Below are 10,996 nucleotides of genomic sequence, written 5' to 3'. Positions count from 1 at the left end.
GTGTGCTGGGCTTCTTTCATGAGGAGCAGAGTCCTGCGGCCCATTTCCCCAAACCAGCGCACAGATGTGGCCACAGCAGCACTTTTATTAGAGAGAACGCAGCCCGAAGCTCACCCTTACTTCCACAGCTTCTTGATGGACATGTTCTTCTCACTGTCCTTCTGCATCACCTGGGCAAAGAGGAGGGGCTCTTAGTTCCCAGCACCCAGCCCCATTTTCCCCCCCGTAAGGCTACTTCATAACCCCCAACCTGCCCTCAGAACCAAGCTCCATCCCCTTCCACCCCCCTCAGTGCTGCCCTTCAGCCCCAGGGCTGCGCTGAAGCTGCCGGGGACAGCCCGTGCCCAGCGGCAGCGGGGAAGGAGGAGCCCCGCAACGCCTACCTTGGCGACAGCCATTTCGAAGTCCTCTTGCGTGACGTGCACCCGCCTCTCCCTCAGCGCGTACATGCCAGCTTCTGTGCACACCCCCTGCAAGGGACAGAAACGCTCCAGCAACCCCACCGGGTGAGGACGGAGAAGGGGCAGGGCCGCCCAGAGCCCCCAGGTGGCCCGGGGCTGCGGCAGGGCCTGGGGCTCACCTTCACTTCTGCGCCCGATGCCCCCGGCATCAGCTCAGCAATCTTGCGCAGGTTGATGCCCCGCGTCAGGTTCATTTTCCGAGAGTGGATCTTGAGAATGTCCAGCCGGGCCTGCGGGACAGCAGCAGCGAGGCGAGGGCTTAAGGCACAGGAGTTACGCCCGGACAGGGCTGGGGACCACGCGCTCCACCCCAAGGAGAGGATCTGGACCGCAGGGGACTGACAGAAGCCCCGGGCCCCCCCACCCACCTCCTCGTTGGGAGGGGGGAACTCGATCTTCCTGTCGATGCGGCCAGGGCGCAGCAGAGCCGAGTCCAGGATGTCGATCCGGTTCGTGGCCATGATCACCTGCAGCAGGAGAGCAGCCCCTGTCACCACAAGCAGGCACCCTGCCGCCGCCGCGGGGCCAGCAGGACGCTGCCCTGTCCCCAGGCAGCTCGGCGCCCTCTTACCTTGATGTTCTTGGTGGCCTCAAAGCCATCGAGCTGGTTGAGAAGCTCCAGCATCGTGCGCTGCACCTCGCTGTCCCCGCCAGAGCCGCCCTCCAGGCGGGAGGAGCCGATGGAGTCGATCTCATCCATGAAGATGATGGAGGGAGCGTGCTCCCGGGCCATCACAAACAGCTCCCGGACCATGCGGGCACCTGCAGGGACCACAGGGAGCTGAGCCCTGGCGCCGCGCACCCACAGGTCACCATGCCAGAGGTGCTCGTCCCGCCGCGGGCCGCCCCGAGGTGCAGGAGCCCTCAGCGGGGCTCCAGCTCGCGTTGGCACCGGGGGCAGTCTCGCCCCGCACCATTTTTACCTTCACCGATGAACTTCTGCACCAGCTCAGAGCCCGAGACGCGGATGAAGGTGCAGTCGGTGTGGTGGGCCACGGCCCTGGCCAGCAAGGTCTTGCCCGTGCCGGGGGGGGCCGTAGAGCAGCACGCCCTAAAAGCGCCACGGGGGGACCTCAGCGCTGCTGCCGCGGGGCTCAGCACCCCCACCAGCACCCCTGGGGGAGCGCGGGGCGCCGCGGGCAGCTTTTGCTCCCACACGGCCCCGGGCCCAGCCAGCCCCCCAGTGCCGACAGGACACGCGGGGACCCCTGCAGGGGTGACCCAGCCGGTGCCACCCCCCCCAGGCCCAGAGCGGCAGGGACTCGCCTTGGGTTGGGCAATCCCCAGCGCCTCGAAGAGTTCTGGGTGCTTGACCGGCAGCTCGATCACTTCTTTGATCTCCTTTATCTGCTTGTCCAAGCCGCCGATCATCTCGTAAGTGGAATCTGGGACCTTCTCCACCATCATCAGGGACACCAGAGGGTCCACTTTGTTGGGCAAGATCTTGTGCAGCGTGTAGCTGTCGTTGCGCAGGGCCACGCGGCAGTTGGGGGTCACCTGCGCCAAGAGCGGAGGGGAGCTCGGCGCGTGGATACTGCACAGCCCTTCCACGTCGCCCCACGGCAGGGAAGGGGACAGGCAGCGCAGAGCCCCGTCACATCCCCTCCCGTAGCCCCCCGACACTCACGTCGTTAATGTCGATGTTCTTGTCCACGTCCACCACGAATTTCCCTTCTGGGTGCACCTGGAAGAGCAGTTGCCACCACGAGGGTTACTTCGAAGTTCCTAGCCACACGCCCCAAACCCACCCACCGCAGCGGGGAGGTGCCGCAGAACCCAGCCCCACCAAACACCCTGCACCCCAGGCAGCTCCTGCCTGCACGTGCGTGGCTGGGGCCCTGGAGAGCCGCTGCAATACGCTCCTCTGGAGAAAAGAGCTCTCGCTCCTTGTTTTTTCAGTTGTTAAACCCCCCTCCAAAGCTCGTGCTCTGGTGGGGACAAAGGAAGGGTCTGTCCTGCCCCACCCCGTCCAGGTGCCGGGCAGGAGCCAGCCCTGCTCGCCCTCGTGGCGGCTCAGCCCCGTACCTTGACGAGCACTTTCTTCTTGTCCATGGCTCTCACCACCTCCCCCACATAGGAGCCCTGCTCCTGCAGCAGTTGCAGCTCCTCCCGCAGCAGCCGCACTACGGAGAGAGGGGGGACATCAGCACAGGTTTTGGGGGCAGCCCCCTGCAGGACCGGTCACGGAGCCCCGCGCAAAGCAGATGAGAGGAGCGGAGCCGTACCTTTGGCGTTCAACTCATTCCTCTGCGCTTGCAAGCGCCGCAGGTTCTGGCTCTTCTCGTTCACAATGAGCTGCGGGGAAAGAAGCTTCGCTGAGTTCTCAGCATCCTCACCTAACCACGCGCGCCAGCCACGAGCAGGCTCCAGCACGAGGATCAGGGACAGCCAGCGTCCTGCGACGGACGTCCTGGGACGAAGTAATTTATAACAGGCGCGAGGGCAGCACGGCCCTTCCCGGCAGGACGCGGCTGGCACAACGTCGTCACCGAGAGCTGGGCAGCACTGCGGCCTCCTCTGCAGGCTGGGGCCCATCTCGTCGACCTAAGCTTTGGCTCACGGGTCTTGCTCGGAGTCACCCCTCCTGAGGCAGGCAGCGCTCCCTCCTCGCACCCCAGCGCGGGGGGCCCGCAGCCCGGGAAGAGGCCGCAGGGCCCCGCGCGTGCTCCGGAGGCGAGAGCCGGCGCAGAAGGCGGCCGCGAAGCTCGGCAACGCCAGTGGGGCGCCCCCGCCCGCCCCCCCAGGGCCGGCTCACCTGCAGCTCCTCGATCTTGGACAGGTAGTACTGCCGCAGCCCCGTGCCGCCCTTCCCGTCGTCCATCTCCATCTGCGGGACAGCGCAGCTCAGCGGCACCGCGGCCCCCCCGCTCCCCCCCCCGGGCCCCGCCGCCTGAGCCAGTCCCGCCGAGTCACGGCGCCCGGCGGGCCCCGACCGCAACAGGACCCGGCGCCGCCCCGCGAGCAGCCCGCGGGGCCCCGGCCGCCCCCGGCCGCCCCCGGCACCGCCCCGACCTGCTCGGGGCCGTCCACCGCCATCTTCTCCGCCGGCATCGAGACCCCGCCGCCCCCGCTGCCGGCACCAAAGATGGCGGCCGGACCGCTTCCGTCGGCTACTCCTCCCCCCTCCCAAACGCGCACGACGTGCTGACGTCACTTCCTCCCCGCCCGCCGCACCGGCCAGCCCCCCTCCCGCCCGCGAGAGGAGGAGCGCCGGGAGGGCGGGGAGTGCGCACGCGCGTTCCGGGCAGAGCGGAGCCGCTCCGCGCATGCGTCTTCTGCGCCCCATCGGCACGCCGCGGGGCGGTCTGGATGCGCATGCGCAGTGCGGCGGCGGCTGGGAGGAGTGCGCGTGCGCGGCGGTTTTTCGGCCGGGCCGGTGTTTGTCCGCCATCTTGGTAAGGTCAAAGGTGGCTTCTCCGCGCTACGAGCCGCCAGACGGCGACGGGTGGGCCCGGAACACCCGTTCCCGAGGGGACCCGGCCTCCTCCGAGCCTCTGCTGGTTAGCCCGCCGGGTGGCGACGGCCCCAAGGCAGAGCGGCGGCGCCACTCTAAAGATGGCGGCGAGGGCGAGGGGAAGCGGAAGTTGGGGGGGGTGGTGCGGGGAACGCCGGGACGGCGGCGGGGGCACGCGGCAAGGCCGGGGCCGGGAGCGGGGCCGCGATCGTGTCGGGGTGCGGGGCGCGGGGGCCGGGAGGAGGGGGCACCGGGACCCCGAGGGCGCACCGGGGGCACGCTGGGCCGGGGGGGGGGCACTCCGGGGACGCACCGGGCCCTGAGGGCACCCCGGGCCGCGCCGCCCCCTTCCCCCCCCCCCCCCCCCCCCCGCTCACGGCGCCCCCTCCCCGCAGGTCCGTGCCGGGGCCGCAGGGCCCGAGCCCCCCGCGCCGCCATGGGCAAGAAGAGCAAAGCGGGCCGGAGCCGGCGGGACAAGTTCTACCACCTGGCCAAGGAGACGGGTGAGGGGCCGCGCGGGTCCCCCCCCGGCAGCGCCCCGCAGCGCCCCGCAGCCCCTGAGGGCCGGCTCTCTGCCCCGCAGGCTTCCGTTCCCGCTCCTCCTTCAAGCTGCTCCAGCTCAACCGCAAGTTCCAGTTCCTGCAGAAGGCCCGGGCGCTGCTGGACCTGTGCGCGGCCCCCGGCGGGTGGTGAGTGGCGGCGGGGCTGGAACTGTGCCGGGACCCCCCCCACACACACACACCCCCCTTCGTGAAGCAGCTCCCGGGTGTTTGCGTTGGGGGGGCTCGGCTCGCTCGCCGACCCCGATGCCGAGGCTGATCCCGAGCCTCTGACGGAGCCGTGCAAGGGTGAGGGTGCTCTTGGAATTGCGCTGTAGCTTTGGTCGTCTCTGTTCTCGCAGGCTGCAGGTGGCTTCCAAATTCATGCCGGTTTCCAGCTTGATCGTTGGTGAGTGCTAGGGGTGGTTAGGAACTCATCGGGGATGGGCTGGAGCGTGGTGCCGAGGTACGACGTTGATACCTCTGTCTCACGCCAGGAGTGGATTTGGTTCCTATCAAACCCATTCCCAACGTGGTGACGCTGCAGGAGGACATCACAACCGAGAAGTGTCGCCAGGTGAGAACCCGCGTCCCCTGGCCCGAGCGTCACTGCTCTGGGTCTCAGCAGGTCCGTTAGGTGGAGGGGCACCACCCGCCCGTCTGGGGCTCGCCGAAGGGTACAACGAGGGCAGGGGATTGAGCAGAGCACCTGGATAGGGAGGCTTGAATGTAGATCAGGGCTGCAGCCCGCCGGCTTTTGCAGAACGAGAGGGCTCAGGTGAGGCTAACGCAAGCCTCTGTTCCTCAGGCCCTGCGCAAGGAGCTGCAGACGTGGAAGGTGGACGTGGTGCTGAACGACGGAGCGCCCAATGTGGGAGCCAGCTGGGTGCACGATGCCTACTCCCAAGGTGGGGCCCTCCTGGTGCAGCTGGGGGGAGGCTGGCACGCTGACAGCTCTGCTGAGTGTTCTTCTCCGCCTCCGCAGCCAACCTGACCCTCATGGCTCTGAAACTGGCCTGCGAGTTCCTCTGCAAAGGTGGCTGGTTCATCACCAAGGTTTTTCGCTCCCGGGACTACCAGCCGCTCCTCTGGATCTTCCAGCAGTTCTTCCGCAAGGTCCAGGCCACCAAGCCCCAAGCCTCCCGCAATGAATCCGCTGAGATCTTTGTGGTGTGCCAGGGTGAGCAGCTGCGGGGACCTGCAGTCGCTGGCAACCTGGGGCGCTGGGCTGGGATTGGGGAAAAACTGTTGGTGTCTGATTTCTCCCGCCCTAGGTTATCAGGCGCCAGACAAAATTGACAGCAAGTTCTTTGACCCAAAATACGCCTTCAAGGAGGTCGAGGTCCAGGCCAAGTCCGTTAGCGAGTTGGTCAGCAAGAAGAAGCCAAAGGTATGAGAAGGGGGAGCTGCTGGGGTGGGCTAGGTGTCGCTCATCGGAGAGCTGGCCCAGGGGAAAAGGCACGGCCTGACAGAGGGTCTGGTTCTGGGGAGCCTTCTTCCTTGTTCTCCTCCTGGCAAGTGACCCACTCCTTGTGGGACAGATGGACAGGGAAATTCGCGGGGCAGCAGGTAAGTCTGTGGAAATCGGAGACGGATGTCTACGGGGAGCTCGTTAGCAGGTGAAAAGCCGCAGGAGTGAGGGAGGAGGGTGCTGGGCAGCCAGCCAGCTTGCCTCGCTGGGCAGCATGGCCAAACACGGCTGAAACGAGCTGGGGATCGGGGCCAAAAAGATTATAGTAGGTAAAGATTAAAGATGCCTAGGGAAGCGAAAAGCAGGGGGTGCGAGGCACTGGAACAACCCCTGTTACCGAAGTATAAAGCCTGAGAAGGTGGCGCAGCGATGGAGAGGCGGTGAACGAATGGTGAGGCTGATGATGGTTCAGTAACACTCTCCCTCCAGCAGTCAGCCACTGGGTTTGCGTGTCTGCGAGGTGACTTCAGGTTACAGGTTAAAACCTGGGTCAAGTAGCCTCAGCTAGGCGTGGAGCTTCTCAAACCTGTCAACGTCACCTTCCTGTCTGAGGTGGGGCCGTGAGAGGCGTTCTGGCGCCGGCCCCGTTAACTCGGGAGGCGGGCGGGGGCTGCCCTCGTGCCTGAATCGTGCGGGCATCTTCAGGGGGACGCTGCGGTAAGGCAGAAGTTACGTTGAGTCATTGCTGCTCCGGGGGTGGCGAAGCTGTCTCGTGCCGTGCTGCCGCTCACACGGCGCCGTCCTCCTGCAGGCAGAGGGCTACGCGGACGGTGACACGACGCTCTACCATCGCTTCACCCTGATGGACTTTCTCAAGGCTCCCAACCCCGTGGACTTCCTCTCCAAGGCCAATGAGGTGAGCGCCCGCAAGGGGGACTTCGGCGGCACCAGAGACAGGCCCCCCCCGAGCACGGAGCAGCGAACGAGGGCGGCCAGGCGCCCCAGCAACGGCCCCGGCCCTGTTCCTGCAGAAGGGAAGCAGAACAAAAGCTGGGGCTCGGGGCTGACAGCCCTATCCCTCTGCTCCATCCAGATCACGCTGGGGGACGGGGAGCTGGAGAACCACAGTTCCACCACCGAGGAGCTGCGTCAGTGCTGCAAGGACATCCGCGTGCTGGGGCGCAAGGAGCTCAGGTACTGGGGGGGACAGGGACAGGGACGGGGCATCGTGCTGGGCCTGGGTGGATGTTTCTAACAGGCTGCCTCCCCGCACAGAGCCCTGCTGAACTGGAGAACGAAATTGCGGCGTTTCTTGACCAAAAAGCTGAAAGAGCAGGCAAAGGAGCTGGATATCAAGTAGGAGCAACAGCGCTGCCCCAAGGCACCAACGTGGTGGGATGGGGGTGCCACCAGCAGAGGTTTGTTTGTTGACCTCCTTCCTTTTGGCAGCCTGAGCTCTGGCGAAGAGGAGGAAGGCCGGGAGGAGGAGGAGAAGAAAATGTCGCCAAAAGCCACAGCCGATGAGGCAGGGAAAGAGGAAGAGGAGGAGGTAGAGCTGGCATTAGCAGAGATGAAGGCCAAGGAGCTGGCAGAGCTAAAAAGGTAAAAACAGCTCAGGAAAGGAGAGGCGGGGTGTCATTGTGCTAGCATAGCGTGAGGGGTCAGGGTCTGTCTCCCTGCAAACAGGGGTGGGGTCTGGGGTTCTCGGGGTTTTCCGCTTCTCCAAGCTGGTGAAGCAGCTGTTCCAAGCTGGCATGGGCTCTCTCTGCCCAGTAAGGGGACTCCTCACAGTGGGTTGGCTGTTGCAGGATCCCAAATCTCGTGAGAGATCAGGCGTCAACGTGGCAGTAGACGAGCTACTGGGAGGTGCGTGCACGGGGCGGGGGGAGCAGCATAGCCTCAATCCTTTGCCTTCTCCAGAAAAAAGAAGAAGATCTTGAAGGAACAGCGGAAGCAGCGTGAACGTGTGGAGCTGAAGATGGATCTCCCTGGTGTCTCCATCGCTGACGGTGGCGACACCAGCATGTTCTCCCTCCAGACTATCCACAGGACCCAGGTGTGTGGGCTGGAAGCGAGCAGGCTCCCAGAGCCACCAGGGCTGGGACGTACGCAGGCACGTGGCTGAGACTCAAGCTCCTGACTCCAGTCTCACTCGCGTTGCAGCTGCTGAATGAGGTGGCCCAGGGAGACATGGCATCAGCAGATGCCCTTCTGGAGATGCAACCGGGGGATGATGACATCTGCGTCTCTGATCCGGACGAAGCTGACGATGTGTCCCTGGCCAGTGATCTGGACCCAGAGGAGTTGGTGGAGATAGAGGCTCGTCAGCGCCGGCTGGAGCGGGAGAAGCGAGAGCAAGGTGCAAAGAGGTGAGAGCTGGGGCAGGGGCTCCCTTGAGAGCAAATCCAGAGAGCGGCTGTCCTGGCTGGGGACACCGATCCTGCTGCTGCCTGTCACAGGGTGAAGCCTAAGGAGGAGGAAGAAGAGGAGGAAGATGACGAAGAGGAGAATCCTCTCCTCGTGCCTCTGGAGGAGAAGTCAGTGCTGAAGGAGCGGCAGACCAGCCTGTGGTTTGGGAAGGTGAGTCCCAGTGGGTCAGAACAGGCAGGGCTTTTCCCCAGCTCAGCCCTACGCCCCCTGACCCACGGCTCCCTGTCCCCAGGATGCCTTTGCCGGCATTGAGGACGACGCGGATGAGGACCTGGAGCTGGGGCAGTCGCAGATGTTGGCTGAGAGACAGCGCGAGTCCCAGACAGGTTAGTGGGGGCTGCGTGGCTGTGGGCAGCACAGAGGGACGTCTCCGCAGCCTCACAGGGAGCACCGGATCAAATGGCAATTTGGGTGCTGTACTGAGCAGAAGCAGAGACCTCCAGAGGTTGCTTCCAGCCCATGTTGTTACGCAGTTGATGAGCTAGGACTAGTGTTAATAAGCTGTACCTCTAGGGGAAGGGTCTGCAGTGGGATCTGCCTCAACCTTCTCTCGCCCACTGGTTCCCTCTCCCCAGACAAAGCGAAGAGGAAAGGGCAGAAGAAGAAGAAGGCTCCCCAGGAGGACGCCATGGCCGAGCCTCAGCCCGCAGCAGGCACAGCAGCTGATGCCGATGAAGCACAGGCTGAGCAGAGCAGCGATGATGATGACAGCAGCAGTGATGAGGAGAGGTGAGGGGCAGTCTGGATATTCTCCTGCAGCTCTACGTTTCTGGAGAGCTGGGAGGTGAAGACCCTAAGCTCTGATGCTCTCTTCTTCTCCCTGCAGGCCACCAACACCGGTGGAGAGGAAGCGGGGCCGGGTCGAGCCGTGTGGCTTTGAGGTGGTGCCCATTGAGGACCCAGGTGAGTGGGGGCCGCTGTCCGCACCTGTGTGCGCCGGGTGATGCCACGCAAGTCCCTCTGTGGGGACAGGAGGCAGGGTCAGGTGGTGCTGGTCTGGGAGGGCCGCTCGCTGCTGTCGGGGCCTCAGGCTGTTTGCAGGTGGGCCAAGCTTTAACCTGTCCCTGTGCTTCAGTGAAGAAAGCGCGCGTCCTGGATGCAGAGGGGCTGGCGCTTGGTTCCGTCATTGCCACCTCCAAAAAGGCCAGGCGGGACCTGATCGACGACTCGTTCAACAGGTAATGCCCTGCGGGCGCTGCAGGGGGAGCAGCACTCATCCTCTTCTTGGGGGACAGGCCCCGGGGGTGGCAGATGTATCGGGGCGAGACTAGGACCTGGCAGGGACCCCGTGTCCCACTCACAACTCACCTGTTTCCCCCCCAGGTACTCCTTCAACGAGGAGGAGGGAGAACTGCCAGAGTGGTTCACGGAGGAGGAGAAGCAGCACCGGCGCAAGCAGATACCCCTGGACCGGCAGACGGTTGAGGAGTATCGGCAGCGCTGGCGCCAAATCAACGCCCGCCCCATCAAGAAGGTGGCGGAGGCCAAGGCCCGAAAGAAGCGGCGGGTGAGTGGGGCTGTGGTCCTGGACGGGTGCTCTGTCCCCGTCGCCGATCCCCTTGTCCCTGACCCTTTGCTGTCCCACAGATGCTGAAGAAGATGGAGCAGATGAAGAAGAAAGCGGAGGCCGTGGTGAGCACGGTGGATATCTCAGAGCGGGAGAAGGTGGCCCAGCTGCGGCGGTGAGTGGTGAAGCTGGGCCCCAGCTCCTTCACATTGCGCTGGGCTGGGTTACAAGGTCCCATCCCTGCAGCCGCAGCACGGGGCAGCTCCTGTGTATAACTCAGCAGGGCTGGGAAGGGCTGGGCAGGATCTGGCTGGGGCTGAAGGTTGGCAGGGTAAGCAAGGGAAGCCCTGTCTTGGGGCACAGCAGAGCGGTTGGGCCTGATACTTGTCTTTGGATATGTGCCAAAGCCAAATTCCTGGAGCAGGCTCCTCCTGAGGTTGTCTGTTTCATCTTTCCCTTTCTCCCACAGCATCTACAAGAAGGCCGGGCTGGGCAAGGAGAAGCGGCAGGTCACGTACCTGGTGGCTAAGAAGGGCGTAGGACCCCGGGTGCGTCGCCCCCCCGGTGTCAAGGGACAGTTCAAGGTTGTTGACAGCCGCCTGAAGAAGGATGTGAGGGCTCAGATGCGCAAAGACCAGAAGAAGAAACGCCGCAAGTGATGTGGGACTTGGCTCAGGGCTCAGGGCAGGGCTGGCTCCTGTCCCCCCACCGCAACCTCAGGAGCTCCTGGCTCGCCCTGCTGCTCCCCCATCGTGGGGGCAGGGCTGTGACAGCCACACGCTGTCACATCTACGTCAGTGCCTTCATGTCATTGCCTCTTGTCCCGCAGTGGGGCAGGGAGGGTTGATTTGGCCTCAGCGCTGTAGCGTCGACCCCCTGCCCGCGCTGGCTGTGTGGCTGCAGCGCTAGGGCTGTCACCCTCGCTGGTTCTGCTGGGGTGCTGCTCGGACCCTTGCACTGCAGGGCAACGAGCACCCTTCCAGTCCTCGCCACGTTTGTCACCAACGTCCCAGGGCTGCATGGGGCTGCGGGTGCTGAGCCCTGAGGCAGGACAGTGGCTGCAGTCTGTACAGATCTGTTCCTCATTTGCAACAGAAATAAACCCCAGTCTGAGGTTGTCTCTGGGACTTTTCCTGCGTCTTGGCAAGGTGCTGGGCCTGTGATTTGAGCTGTTACTTCCTTTCCTGCACTGCT

The 10,996-nt window shown here is 64.5% G+C and overlaps 2 protein-coding genes across 3 annotated transcripts; one reads left to right on the top strand and one right to left on the bottom strand.

Annotated features, from left to right (window-relative positions):
• Positions 1-67: 67 nt before the first annotated feature.
• PSMC5 (proteasome 26S subunit, ATPase 5) lies at positions 68-3,584 on the bottom strand. The gene is given in 13 exon segments (XM_040536468.1): positions 68-170; positions 384-470; positions 581-691; positions 830-928; positions 1,033-1,223; positions 1,385-1,493; positions 1,495-1,512; positions 1,728-1,958; positions 2,089-2,145; positions 2,487-2,584; positions 2,687-2,756; positions 3,217-3,288; positions 3,474-3,584. Coding segments are annotated over 13 exon segments (1,236 nt in total). The 5' UTR covers positions 3,513-3,584; the 3' UTR covers positions 68-116.
• A 271-nt stretch (positions 3,585-3,855) lies between these two features.
• FTSJ3 (FtsJ RNA 2'-O-methyltransferase 3) lies at positions 3,856-10,922 on the top strand. Of its 2 annotated transcripts, none has more exons than XM_040536467.1 (22): positions 3,856-3,961; positions 4,311-4,418; positions 4,499-4,604; positions 4,817-4,863; positions 4,952-5,031; positions 5,263-5,362; positions 5,440-5,634; positions 5,729-5,844; positions 6,677-6,781; positions 6,959-7,059; positions 7,141-7,221; positions 7,315-7,467; positions 7,786-7,921; positions 8,029-8,234; positions 8,325-8,445; positions 8,528-8,621; positions 8,871-9,024; positions 9,122-9,198; positions 9,371-9,473; positions 9,619-9,802; positions 9,883-9,977; positions 10,272-10,922. In XM_040536467.1, the coding sequence occupies exons 2-22, from the start codon at positions 4,352-4,354 to the stop codon at positions 10,459-10,461; spliced, it is 2,511 nt and encodes an 836-aa protein (XP_040392401.1). In that variant the 5' UTR covers positions 3,856-3,961; positions 4,311-4,351; the 3' UTR covers positions 10,462-10,922. The 2 variants fall into 2 exon arrangements, with proteins under 2 accessions (XP_040392401.1, XP_040392400.1); XM_040536466.1 differs by lacking the exon at positions 3,856-3,961 and adding an exon at positions 4,044-4,133.
• The last annotated feature ends 74 nt before the right edge of the window (positions 10,923-10,996 follow it).

The sequence above is a fragment of the Cygnus olor genome, chromosome 25 (assembly GCF_009769625.2).
Source record: "Cygnus olor isolate bCygOlo1 chromosome 25, bCygOlo1.pri.v2, whole genome shotgun sequence".
In the NCBI taxonomy this organism is placed as follows: domain Eukaryota; kingdom Metazoa; phylum Chordata; class Aves; order Anseriformes; family Anatidae; genus Cygnus; species Cygnus olor.
Note: the sequence above shows the minus strand (reverse complement) of the source record. Positions and strands in the feature narration are given on the sequence as shown.

Bases quoted from the DNA above. Each gene is read 5' to 3' on its own strand.
- FTSJ3 (XM_040536467.1), top strand. From the start codon at position 4,352: ATGGGCAAGAAGAGCAAAGCGGGCCGGAGCCGGCGGGACAAGTTCTAC. The intron at 6,782-6,958 runs GTGAGCGCCCGC...TGCTCCATCCAG, and splicing joins TCCTCTCCAAGGCCAATGAG to ATCACGCTGGGGGACGGGGA. The intron at 9,978-10,271 runs GTGAGTGGTGAA...TTTCTCCCACAG, and splicing joins AAGGTGGCCCAGCTGCGGCG to CATCTACAAGAAGGCCGGGC.